Genomic DNA, 12,998 nt, shown 5'->3' on the forward strand with positions numbered 1-12,998 from the left:
AGCCAATCTTTTTCAACAAGTGCCTGCACCAAGAAAAAAGATTTTCTAATTTATGAGTCACATCACGCATCACACTGAGTGCATAACTGAAGAGCAAGGAAAATGATATCCGTGTTACCATCTCATATGGATAAGACAAATAAGAACGGTACAGCAACCCAAGAAGAAAATAAAATATAAGCAAAGAAAAAAAAATCAATGCTAACACTTGATTCTGAGACAGTAAAATTAAAATGGGAAAAAAATAAACTAAAAGGGCCACAAAAAACCTATGCATGCAACAAAAGAGTTCCCACATTGCCTCTCATACTAGATTATTTAAGAACATCTTGGCAGAAACATCAGAAAAAAAGATCTTAAGACTGCCAATAAGAGCTAAAGTTTCAAGCATAAAAATGTACCTGAAATCCAGCGAATGTTCGATAGTATGGATCAAGTAACAAATTAGCAAGTGCAACCAACTGAGTTGTTCTATCCCAACCATCACTGCATAACACAAAGGGAAATGAACATGTTAGACACCAAAATACAAAAATGTTAAAAAAGGCCAATAAAGGCCAATTTCAGGGAAACACTAGAAATACAAATTTTCCATTTTGTTGAGTGTCAACAAAACGTTTTCATTTTATTAATCTTTAACACATCAAAATAGGAATTACCTAGGACTTCAAACAGGAAATCTCTAATATCTATCCTGATTACAGAAGTAGGCGAAATTGCAATAAAAATTCCTGTCTCTTGCTCTCTCTATCTCGCAGCTCTCTAAATGGTGGAATAAAAAGTCATTTGGATTAAACTCAACTCAATCTAAATAAGGGTGTGTTTGGGAAAAAATTTGCTAAGCTAGCAAAGCCCAGCTACAAGTGTTACCAAACCCTTTAGTAGCTGGGCTTTGCACCACACTCCCAAACGGGCTATTAATTACACAAGTTCATAGACAACTTTAATATCATCGTAATCACTCCAATCTAAAGCTCAGTTTGAGAACTGGATTTTTACCTGCCTCTCTTAGTCTTCAAAGATTGCTGCCAGTAATCCATGAAAAACTCCTGGAGTAGACCTACGTAAAAATACACAATTTTTGACAAAGAGCCCTCCCAAGTTCACATATGAAAACAATGGATTGGTCATTATACCTTGCTTACATAACTAAAAATTCAAAATGTCAAACTTTTCTGAGCAGAAACTGAAATATTTTTATCCATTTCTAGTAATGACCAGTCCAGGAAGTTATGACATCAAAAAACTTCCGACCTGCAATGTACTAGCACAGAAGCTGATTCTATAGCGATTTGTGCAGCAATCCAAGCTGAACCAGCCAGGATACGCTGAACATGTATTAACCAACCATTGTCTCCAAGGGTTGATACTGAAGCTGAGATACTGCTTAGATTGCCCCCACCCCATGTCCAACCACCATGTCTCTGTCAATAAAATTGGAAAATAGCATAAACAGATGTTCAAAGGAACAGTTATCCAAAGTTCACCAGACAGACATTTAAAAAACCTTAACAATTCAACCTGAGGATATCCACCTGGTAAGACTTTCAAAAAAAAAATGAGGAATTTGAACATTTATACAGACTGAGTTCTGAGCAAATGACTCAAATTAAAAATACCATAAACGAGTAATGTGACAAGGTTCCAACTCAACATGAGAGGAACTGTGAGGTAATAATGTTCCTAGAACTGCAAATGCTCTTCATAAATTTGTGTCAAGCATGTTGCGGCTGATGTCAGAAGCAAACTTTTTTTTTCTCAGCATTCGTGACACCGATTAAAAGAACTTAAGATAAAAAAAGAAAAGATCTTCATAGGTCCCATGACTAACCAAGAATGATGACATTCCATCAGACGATGTGGTGCCATGAGTGTTTAAGTAGTCTCTCAACCCCGATAAAATTCACGCAGTTCAAAAACATGAAATCGCCACCCACCATCAAGGAGGTTCAAAGCTTGGCAGGCCGGGTAGCTGCCCTGAGCCGCTTTATCTCCAAGGCTACAAACCAGTGTAAGCCCTTTTTCAAAGCTTGGAAGACCGGCAAAAAGCTCCAATGGACACCCGATTGCGAAGAGGCTTTCCAAGAACTGAAGAAGTACCTCGTGAATGCTCCATTACTTGCCAAACCTGAGCCGGGAGAGGGGCTTCTGTTGTATCTCACCGTATCCGAGCATGCCACCAGCTCCGTATTACTCCAAGAGGATGATAATGGGATACAACGACCTATTTACTACACTAGTAAGGCTATGGTTGATGCCGAAAAGAGGCACCCCGCCTCTGAAAAGATCGTTTTTGCATTGGTTGTCTCTGCACGGAAGCTCAGACCATATTTTCAAGCTCACACCATTGCAGTCGTCACCAACCTTCCCCTCTGGCAAATCCTCCAGAAGTTACACATGTCCGGAAGGCTTCTCCGATGGTCCCTCGAATTAAGCGAGTTTGACATCATCTTCAAGCCTCGATCGGCGATTAAAGCCCAAGCCATCGCTGATTTCATTACGGAATTTGCCAATGACTTAAGTGGTGAAGGTGATCTGAGGTACCTGTCAGATACCCCATCCACCGATGAAGGGGGACAGGCTTGGGAAATATATGTAGATGGTTCCTCTAACTCACACGGAAATGGTGCGGGAGTTATTATAATCGACCCGAACAAGGTGAAAATATGCTACTCTTTGCAATTTGGATTCAAGGCTTCAAACAACGAAGCCGAATACGAGGCCATTATAGCAAGGTTGAGGATGTCGAAGGCTTTGGGAGCAAAGAGGGTACACATCAAGAGCGACTCCCAGTTGGTGGTAAGCCGGAAAAACCAAAGAATTGATGTCCCAATTTTGCGAGGTTAAGGTGGAAAGGGTACCCCAACTGGAGAACAGCGAAGCCGACACCCTGGCAAAAATGGCGTCCCTTGGTGTAGCTCAGTCAGCTGGCCCCATCACGACAGAACACATACCCGCCCCCAGCATTGATCTCCTAGAGCCGTTGGACGTAGGATCACTGTCCAACGAGGTACTTTGGATGGAGCCTATCATAAGGTACCTCAAGGATGGAGACCTCCCCTCAGATAAAAGTAAAGCAAGAAGACTAAAGTATAAAGCCTCGCGGTACTGCCTGATCCAGGATACCCTATACAGAAGAGGATTCACTCTTCCTTACCTTAAATGCTTGGGAAGTGACGAGGCCGAGTATGTAATGAGGGAGATACATGAGGGGAGTTGTGGCAATCACTATGGAGCACAATCACTGGCGTAAAAAGCTCTCCATCAGGGGTACTACTGGCCTACCATACGGGAAGATGCCAAGAATATGGTACTAAGCTGTGACAAATGCCAAAGGTTCACCAGGGTACCCCACCTACCCCTAGAGAAACTAACAGTTATATCTTTCCCTTGGCCTTTCGCTATATGGGGAGTGGACCTCATTGGCCCGTTACCTACCGGGAAGGGGCAAGCAAAACATGCAATCGTGGCGGTAGATTATTTCACAAAGTGGGCGGAAATAGAGCCACTAACAAGCATCACAGAAAGGAAAACCATGGAATTCATTTGGAAGAACCTCATTTGCAGATTTGGGATCCCCTATGCAATTGTTAGTGATAACGACAAGCAATTCGATAATGAAAAATTTCAAAGTTTTTGTTCGGAGCTTGGGATAGCCAACCAATTTGCTACACCTGCTCATCCCCAATCTAATGGGCAAGTCAAAGCCGTTAACAAGATTATCAAAGGTATCCTGAAGAATAAGCTAGAGGAAAGAAAAGGAGCATGGGTAGACGAGCTGCCTGGGGTTCTGTGGACCTACCGGACTACTCAAAACACTTCCACCTGGGAGACCCATTTTTCCCTCGCATTCGGTGTTGACGCAGTGATTCCAGCAGAAATCGGGGTACCCTCTCACAGGGTTGAATACTTTGATGAGGCCGAGAACACCTCATTGATTGCTTCCAACCTTGATTTGGTGGCCGAAAAAAGGGCTAGAGCAGAATTGAGGACAGCCATATATCAGCATCGCATTTTGGGTCCATATGAAAAAAAGGTACGCCCTCGATCCTTCAAGAAAGGAGACTTGGTCTTGAGAAGGGTAACTCAAAACACTAGGGTACCCTGCGAAGGCACTTTTAGGGCAAATTAGGAAGGACCTTACCGCATCGACAAACCTGTTGGGTCAGGTGCATAAAGGTTACTCCACATGGATGAGACAATCGTGAGGCACCCCTGGAATGCTGCAATGCTACGGAAATATTACTAAAGGACAGTGTCTTAACCTTTAGTCTTTTGCTGCTATTTGCTTTCTTTAATATTTTTGTGTGGTAGGCCAAATGGGGTACCCCCAAACGCCCTATATTGGTCAGTTGCAACTTTAGAGTTTATTTAATTTTCAAATGAAAAGGATATGAGGTCTTGCGGTCTCTCATTCTTCTCAGGGTAATAAAGCTAGGTCATGTATTGATCAACGCTTTCGTTATCTATAAATGCATTTTCTTTCTCAATAAATATGATGTGGGTTCTTTCTTTATTTTTCGCCACTTCGATCTTAGAATGCGGATTATATTCATTTATCGCCATTAATATACCCTCGCATCTGGTTATATGCAATTCTCGTCATACGCTTGTCAATTATGACTAACCTATCACAGGACCAGCCAGGATACCTGATATGCCTAGATCGTGACAATCTATGCAAAGCCAAGATGGGCAACAGAGTGAACAACCCAGGAGTAGCCTTTCTGCGGAAGTATGACAAAACTACCTAAACAAAGAGATTGAGGGTCAAAGAGGACCCGAGGGTGGAGTAAAACCGGTATACCCTAGCGCCACGAGGTTCAGCTTAGGCAAAGTGGGGGGTAAGCTATTCAAAAATTCGAAGAGAACTTCAAAGGAATAAGAAATTGATTGGTTGGACCAATTGTGCACTTTCAATTTTTGATCGAGATGTCGCGAGGATGTTTTGATTACCTATTTGTGGGAAATTCGCCATAGTTGCCGAGAAGGGCATGCACCAAATTCGACGATCTATATAAACCGGCAGGCGCCTGATGTCGAATATTTGTTAAGGTATCGGGGGTACCCCATTTTAAAAAAGAAAAAAAAAAGAAAAATGAGAGGTACCCTGAAAATTTGTAAGATAACAGTTTAGTCAAGCATTCATTTGCAGAATAATAAGAATGCAAAGTACGAGAGGGCTCGGTGGCATGGAATCATAACAAAAGAGAAGTCCTAATAATAAAAAATATCCTAAGAAACCAAAAAGAAAGAAACAAGTTCCAAATAGCAAAATGTGGATAGATCCAAAAAATAAGAGCACAGTGAAAAGGCTACAGCAAGGGTGGAACGCCATCCCCATCATCCGTCTCCAGAGGGCGATCAGCAGAGGACTCTGAGGTACCCATAATATGAGCAGCCGAAGTAGGGGCATCTGAGGCGGGTAACGGCTGAAGCGCGCGGGGTACCCTAGGCGACTCGAAAGGGGTACCCGACCTTGCATGGGAAGACTTCTTCCTCTCCGCAATCGTCTTAAGAATCGTGGCCTTGTTGACGAATTTCTGTACACGGGATACCTCCAATTCTGGATCCACACTCCACACCTCCGTCATGATAAGTGAGAATGCATCCTCCGCCATCGTCTTTTGTCGGGATAACAAATCCTCGTTTGTGGCCTTCAACTCATCGCAGTCCTTCTCGACTCGAGCTTTCTCTCTCGATAGGCCAGTAATGCGTTCTTGCAAAGTTTTGACTTCTCGAGCAAGCTGATCCTCGCGAGACTGACGACTTTGGAGCTCACCCCTTAACTTGCCGACCTCTGATTGGGCAGCAACAAGGGAGTCGAGGTCTGGAAGGCAATAGCTGAGGAGAAAAGATGCTTGCAGGTCATAGAAGACATGTTAAATATATGTGTATGGCAATAGGATTAAATAAGTAAAAAATGAAGGGTACACCCGGGGTACCCCGGGAAAGCCTACCTCTTGGGTAGCCCTGAGTGCTTGACCATAGCGCTGGCTCAAACTCATCTTGTCTGTCTCTTCAGCGGCCTCGAAGGTAACATTTTCGATAGAATAATAGAAACAGGGAGCCAAGTGTGAAACCTCCTTGTTGGAAGCCGGGTCTAGGTCACCTTCACGCAACTCATCGAGGAAAGCATAAACCAGCCTGAATTTTCTCTTCTTTGAACGAGGGGTACCCTTCGACGCATTGTGGGAGGTACCCTGAGATTTCCCCTTTAGTCTGGGAGCTCGAAGTGGCCGAAAACTTTTCTGAGGTACCGTCGAATCCTGAGATCCAAAAGCACCACCCACTACCGCTTGGAAAAAGGCATCAAAAGTGTCACCCTATTGCGGGAATTGATGGGCCTTTACTAATTCAAAAAGCCTAAGGGTCCCGCTATTGCTTACTTTTCTGCTTGGGGTGATCATGACCATATTGTTGAGGGGGACCCCGCCTTGAAGAAGGGTTATAGAAATGGATGGTTTATGGCTGATGGTAGGTGGGGGACAGAAACTCTGGATGAAAAGGGTCAATGTAGAGAGTGTAAGTGTCCTCCACCCGAGAAGGGACAGCTGCCCAGGAGCTACCCCCAAATAACTAAACAGTCTCAATATAAAAAGGTTGGAGGGCAGGCAGAGTTTTGGATTAAAGAGGTCAATGTAGAGAGCAATCCCGTCAGACTTCGGACACTCAGGTCGTTCATCCACATGGGGTACCCTAAGCTGGACAGAGGGAGGAATATTGTATTTGGCTCTAATTTGTTCTAAGTCCCCCAAAGTAGCTCTCCTAGTGCCTAGGGAATAAAGGTTGCCAGATTTTAAAGGTGTGGTAGAGGGAGACTTGGGAGACCGGTCTGAGGAACGATCTAGAACCTTGGGCTTGGATGACCTACTTTTTTTTTTAGGATAAGGGGTTGGCCGTTTACTGGGAAAGCGTGGGATGACACGAGGAGTACTCCTAGGGGGAGGGAGCTCAGAGTGAGAGTTACAACTCCTAGAGGTACTAGGGGGAGATCTATTCTCCTCGCTAATGGAGATGTGGGAAGGAGAACCCGCAGGAGGGCTGTCAACCCTACTAGCCCCAACTGCACGACGCTTCCTCACTGGCCCCGTATGTTTCTTGCCCATTTACTTTCCCCCAACAACATAACCATGAAGCCACAATTCCCCCAACAACATAACCACCAAGCCACAATTCCCCCAACAATATTTTCATACCATACACCATCCACCACACATCAACCATCAAATGCAAACATCAACAAAAAAAAACAAACAAACAAACAAATTTTTCTCAGAGTATGCAAAATAGTGCCATTGTAAATGCACCAAAGGAGGAGAAACGAGGAAGGATACCTGTGATTTACCAACTTAACGGATCGGGATTGGTAATTGTGGGGAGATAAAGCTGCAGGCAACCAAAAACAGTAAGTAAGAATATGCAAATATAAAAATCAATGGCGTGAAGAACGAAGAAGCTGTAAATTTATTTTATTTATTCAAGCACAAATGAAATTAGCCAATTTATTTTATTTATAAATATAAAAAAATAATAATAATAAAGAACGAAGAAACTGCAGCAACCGGCATCAGCTATCATGGCTGTAACCACCAAGAACCGACGCCGGAGATCGCGAGAAGGACGTCAGAAACCAGCAAGGGAGAACGCCGTCGAAAATTAAAAAAAAAAAGAAAAGAGAACGAAGAACGGAGAAGACAACACGGATGGGGGGGACTGCAGCCATCGAAACGACGTCGGCTGCCGTGACTGCAGCCACTGAACCGACGTCGACTGCCGTGGCTACAGCCACCAAACCGACGCCGGAAATTGCCAAGGAAAACGCCGACCGAAACAAAAGAGAAAAAGAAAATAGAGAAGAAAAAGAGAGAAGAAAAGGAGAAAGAAAAGAGAGAAAGCAAGGATAAAATAAAGACACAATGGAGGGGGATTACCGTGTCTACCGTTGGGTCGGATCTCGCCGTGAGCTGCCGTAAAACCGCCTTAAACCAACCAAATCTGGAGCCAAAACCGCAGCTGCAGCAGCTGAGACCCACGCCTGAAAACACGAGAGAAGATCGTCGGCCGAGAGAGGGAAAGAAAGAAGAAAGAAAAAGAATAAAGAAAAGAGAAGAGAGAAAACACGGGAAGAAGAAGGAAAAAAAAAAGGGAAGTGAAGAGATAGAATAAGCCTAGGGAAGATGACTAGGCTAAAAAAAAAAAAGAGTTAAGAAGAAATTTTTACCTGTGAGAAATTTTGAAAGAAGAAGGCCACTGGAGATAATCAACTTTTAGAAGATCGTTTAGGGATTTTCAAAATAAATGAGAGGAGATTGACATTCACGTTAGGAATTTTTAATTCAACCTGACAGAACACACTGCACAAGAAAGGAGATAAGGGATGTTTATGTGAGATTGATATTTTTAAAATTCAAACTGTGTGTCAGAAGGCTGCCATTTCCCAAGAAAACAGGAGAGAGACATAAAGACAATTGTTCTTTCTCATCAGCAGTTGAGTAAAAAAAAAAAAAAGTGGTAAGAAACGAAAAAGACAAAGAGAAGATTTTTTAGCTCGACATTACACAAAGTTTAGTCAAGGGAAGAAACTAAGCGGATAGCATATCTTCCTTACACCAATTGTTATCCAAATTTACTAAAGAGTTTTCCTACGATTCCGCTCAAGATAGAGTAGCCTCCAAACTTGCCTTTATCAAGTAAGGGGAAGCCGAGCCTTTGGCGGAGTATGTGAGTCGTTTCCACCAAGAGGTGCTGCGAACCGAAGCATTTGGAAACCAATACACATTGACCCATTTTGAAAAAAAATTAAGGTTGGGCAAGTTATGGCGTTCTTTTCAAAAGAAGAGCCCAACTTTCATATGGGGAAGCCCGTTCCCGGGCGTTGCAGCAGGTGGAGATGGATGAGAAATGCCAATTGAAGCGCCAAGAAGATAAAGCCGATGTTACAAAGAACAAGGAGAAGCCCAAGAGGATGGAGGCCCCAATACCACAGGTACCCCGAGCACGGAGCCCTCCACGGGCTGCCCCGCAGGGACAAGGTATAACGCTCAAGGTACCCTGAGGGTACCCTAACCTCCAAGATCGCCACCACCGGATCAGCGAGAGCCACCACCGAGGCCTCGGTACAAATCTTACCATCCACTGAATCGATCCCCAGAGCAGATCTTCTACCATATTCGGGATAGTGGCCTCCTTCGTCCTCCTAAGCCAATGAAGAAGTACCCTAACATGAAGCATAGCCTGAAGTATTGTGAGTTCTATGAGGACTTCGGTCACAGCACAACCGAGTGTTTTACCTTGCAAGAGGAAATTGAATCTTTGATTCTTAGCGAGTACCTCAAAGAATTTGTTGCTGGCATGAGAGAAGCTCAGAAATCCGCGGAGCAAGATAAGGGCAAGCGGGTAGCTGATGGCAGTCCTGAACGAGAGGTACCCTCGGGACATAAGAAATGCGGGTATGTCCAGATGATCATGGGCGGACCGACTTTAGCGGGCCAATCTAGGAGGGCTATCAAAGGCTATGGTAGATCGTTGTCGATAACCACCAATATTGGCAGAGAAGTCAACCTTAATGAATGGGGTACACCGAAGGTACCCCACCATCCCCCGCCTATCCTTTTTACAGAAAAAGATGCGGAGGGTATCTCGTACCCCCATGACGATACCTTAGTAGTTACGTTGAAGGTTGCCACCGGTAAGGCAGCAAGAACTCTTGTAGATACCAGCAGCTCCGTTGACATCATTTTCAAAAGCGCCTTGGATCAACTATTGATTGAGTCGCCAAAGATCACCCCCTATGCTACGCCTCTTATTGGGTTCGCCAGAGATATGGTTATACCAAAGGGCATCATTACGCTGCCCGTTACACTTGGTAAGGTACCTCACCGTGTTGTTCATATGATTGATTTTCTTATTGTAGATCACCCAGGTGCCTACAATATTGGCCGTTCTTAGTAGCAACTAAAGCGGTGGTATCCATGTACTAACTCGCCATGAAAGTCCCGGTCGCCCAAAAAGTTATCACCATTAAAAGGGACCAGCAATCTGACTATACTATGCTTGACTTTCGGAGTATGTAAAATTGATGGGGTTTTGTTTATTTAGCTTGCTGAGTGGTTTATCTTGTTTGGGGATAACTCGTTTAGCATGTATGGTGAAATGAAAGTATACGCAACTAAATTGCTCTAGTCGGCAATAACCTTCTAATATTGAGTGAGATCACCATGTGACAATGCTTTAATTGCATGGTATCTAAGATGCGATTTTGCTAGATTGTTTTTATGTAGGCAATACATTCTAGTGTTGGGCAACACCCTTCTAGTCTTCGAGCGACTTCACCAAGTGACAATGCTTTATTGGCAGGGCATCTAAAATGCAATTATGCTAGGTTGTTTTTATATTTGTTTCAACACTGTATGCACCGTGTGTCTTTGTATGTATGGGCTTTCTTAAATATGAGATTGTTTCTTTCTAACCTCTCTCATGCTACAGAAGGGGGTTTGTATTATGTTATTATCGTCTGATTAAATGTCCATTCTTAATTGTTTATTTGGGCAGATATACTCCTAGCACTTCTACAGTCACATATAATTTGAAATCCAAACCGCAACAAAATCTACAATGGCAGAGAGTAGTGTTCAAAATTAGCGGTTCTGCGCTAGTTGGGAACTGCCATAATATCGACCCCAAAGTGCAATTCTTTTGCCCTCTTTTAAGTATAAGTTGATGTGGTTTAAATTTTGCGAATAAGGAAGTATTTAGATGTACAATTTGTTTGCAGTGTGTTATGGTTGGTTTTACATGGGGAAACCGTTTTACATATGGTTTGTGTTATTAGGTGGTGATGCAGATTGCCAGGGAAGTAGCATCAGCCTGTCGTCTTGGGGTGGAGGTATTGCCCAAACTCTCTTTTACATGTTTTAATTGTTCAAAATGTTCCTTTATTTGTGTTTTTCTAAGTTTAGGTTGTAGATGCTCATTATTAAGTGACCTTTAGGTGGCAATTGTTCTTAGAGGTCGAAACTTCTTTTGCGGGGATTCATGGCTTTCTGATACTGGCTTCGATAGACCCACAGCTTATCAAATTGGGTAATTTCTATGTTATTTATCTTGCATTTAAACTTTCATCTCTATCTTTCAATTATAGTTGGAGTCTATCTTGTTGACTGTAGAGTCTAGAATTAGGATGTTTTGTTTATTATGTTAACAGACCATGCTTATATGGTCAGTATAGATTAGGAAGTTTTGTTATTATGTTATTATGTTGACCATGTTCATAATGGTCATTAAAGAGTTAGGAAGTTTTGTTTATTATGTTACAAAGTTCGCAGTTCTATCCTCATTTTCTCCCATTTTATGCTTATATTTCATTGATGCAGCGTTGAAATTGAATTGCTATTATATTGGATACTGAATTTATCATCTGGGTCAGGCCTTGACACCTTTAGTGCTGCTCTAAGTGATCCATACAGTTGTAGGTTGCTTATATCTCTTCCCAACCTTATAATACCTTTTGCAATGTGACCGTGATTTCATTTCAGAATGATGGCAACGGTTATGAATTCTATATTGCTTCAATCAGCCTTGGAGAAGCTGGAAATTAAGACGCGTGTTCAAAGTGCATTTGCTTTGCCAGAGGTTGATGAACCATATAGCAGGCAAAGAGCCATCCGACATCTTGAAAAAGGGAGAGTTGTGATATTTGGTGGCATTGGTGCCGGCACTGGAAATCCGGTTTTTACCACTGATGCTGCTGCTGCTCTTGGAGCTTCTGAACGTAAGCTTGTACTACTTAACAGCTTTATTTCATTCTCTTGTTTCTGTATATAATATCACTCGCTATAATCATGGTTTACTGCCAGTACTGGTGTTCTTTCTCCTTTTACCTGTTTGTGTGGAGCTTTACTTGGAAAATAATAATGACATGCTTTGCATATTTTTCATGTCAGTTAATGCGGATGCAATGGTTAAAGGTGTAAGTGTCAATGGTATATATGATTCCCACTCTGGTAATGGCCATGTAGTACCGGAACACATATCTTACAGGGAGGCAGTCTCCGGCAACTTTATGTCCATGGACACAATGGCCATTACATATTGTGAAGAGAATGGGATTCCTGGTTGGTATTTTCTTTTGCCGTAATTCTAGCAGTTGCAAATCAGATCCCTTTGGCTTTTCCTGATACATATGTATACAATCTCTGTAGTTGTAGTGCTTAATCTGTTGGGGAAAAATCAGGTTTTTAAAATTTTTATAAAACCTTTTAAGGACCGCTCTCATATAATATATAGGAATACGTAATTCAGAAATCGTACCTTGAAAATCTGAGTTGGCTTTTTTCCGCTGAAGTGATTTAGGCTCCTAGATCACGATCCGCCACCACCACTCTTGTTAGATCACGATCCGTCACCACCACGCTTGTTAGATCACGAACTGTCTCCAATGATCTTCCAGGTTATGACTCAGGTTCGATCTGCACTTGACGTGTGGGCGCCTTTATCACTACCAAAGCAACTAGCACGAGAAAATTTTTCTCTCAACAATGGAGAGAAAAATCTTTTTCTCTGATCTGTATAAAGTGGCTTCTCTACTTTTCTTTAGGGAAAAATAAGCCTTATATATCTCCCTTTAGTGAAAAGCCTAGGCTCCAAAAAATGCCCTAAATAAAACTCACGTTTATTTACTTTTTCAATTGGGGACCCACCTTGTAAAATAACATAAGGCCCCTTATACAAAAGCTAATTAAATGGAGCCTCCCACTAAATGATATATTTAGGCTTTTGACCGAAATCGCTAGTTATCTTACTTATTAGTCCAGTAGTGGTGCAGTCAATTAAATGAGCTAACCCGGGGATCATTTGGGAACATACAATAGTGGCTACAATAATTAGGCCTGTAATTAAACTAGCCCAATTATTTAATTCCAAATCTACTCCACTAAAAGATTGGAACTGACTTCCATAATTGTATGCTCGAATAATAATTCGTCCCAAGCCACATT

At 42.4% G+C, this 12,998-nt stretch overlaps 2 protein-coding genes across 2 annotated transcripts in view; both read right to left on the reverse strand.

The window, feature by feature from the left end:
* Window positions 1-1,869, reverse strand: part of LOC102628265 (phosphatidylinositol-3-phosphatase myotubularin-1-like) — a 169,017-nt gene extending 167,148 nt beyond the window's left edge. Inside the window, exon 1 of the mRNA XM_052440290.1 lies at window positions 1,832-1,869. Coding sequence (XP_052296250.1) covers window positions 1,832-1,846 — 15 coding nt within the window. The 5' untranslated portion in view covers window positions 1,847-1,869. The remainder of the gene's footprint in view (window positions 1-1,831) is intronic.
* Window positions 1-12,998, reverse strand: part of LOC102608799 (phosphatidylinositol-3-phosphatase myotubularin-1-like) — a 77,553-nt gene that overhangs the window by 34,253 nt on the left and 30,302 nt on the right. The window lies entirely within an intron of this gene.

Source organism: Citrus sinensis, chromosome 4, assembly GCF_022201045.2.
Source record: "Citrus sinensis cultivar Valencia sweet orange chromosome 4, DVS_A1.0, whole genome shotgun sequence".
NCBI classification, from domain to species: Eukaryota; Viridiplantae; Streptophyta; class Magnoliopsida; order Sapindales; family Rutaceae; genus Citrus; species Citrus sinensis.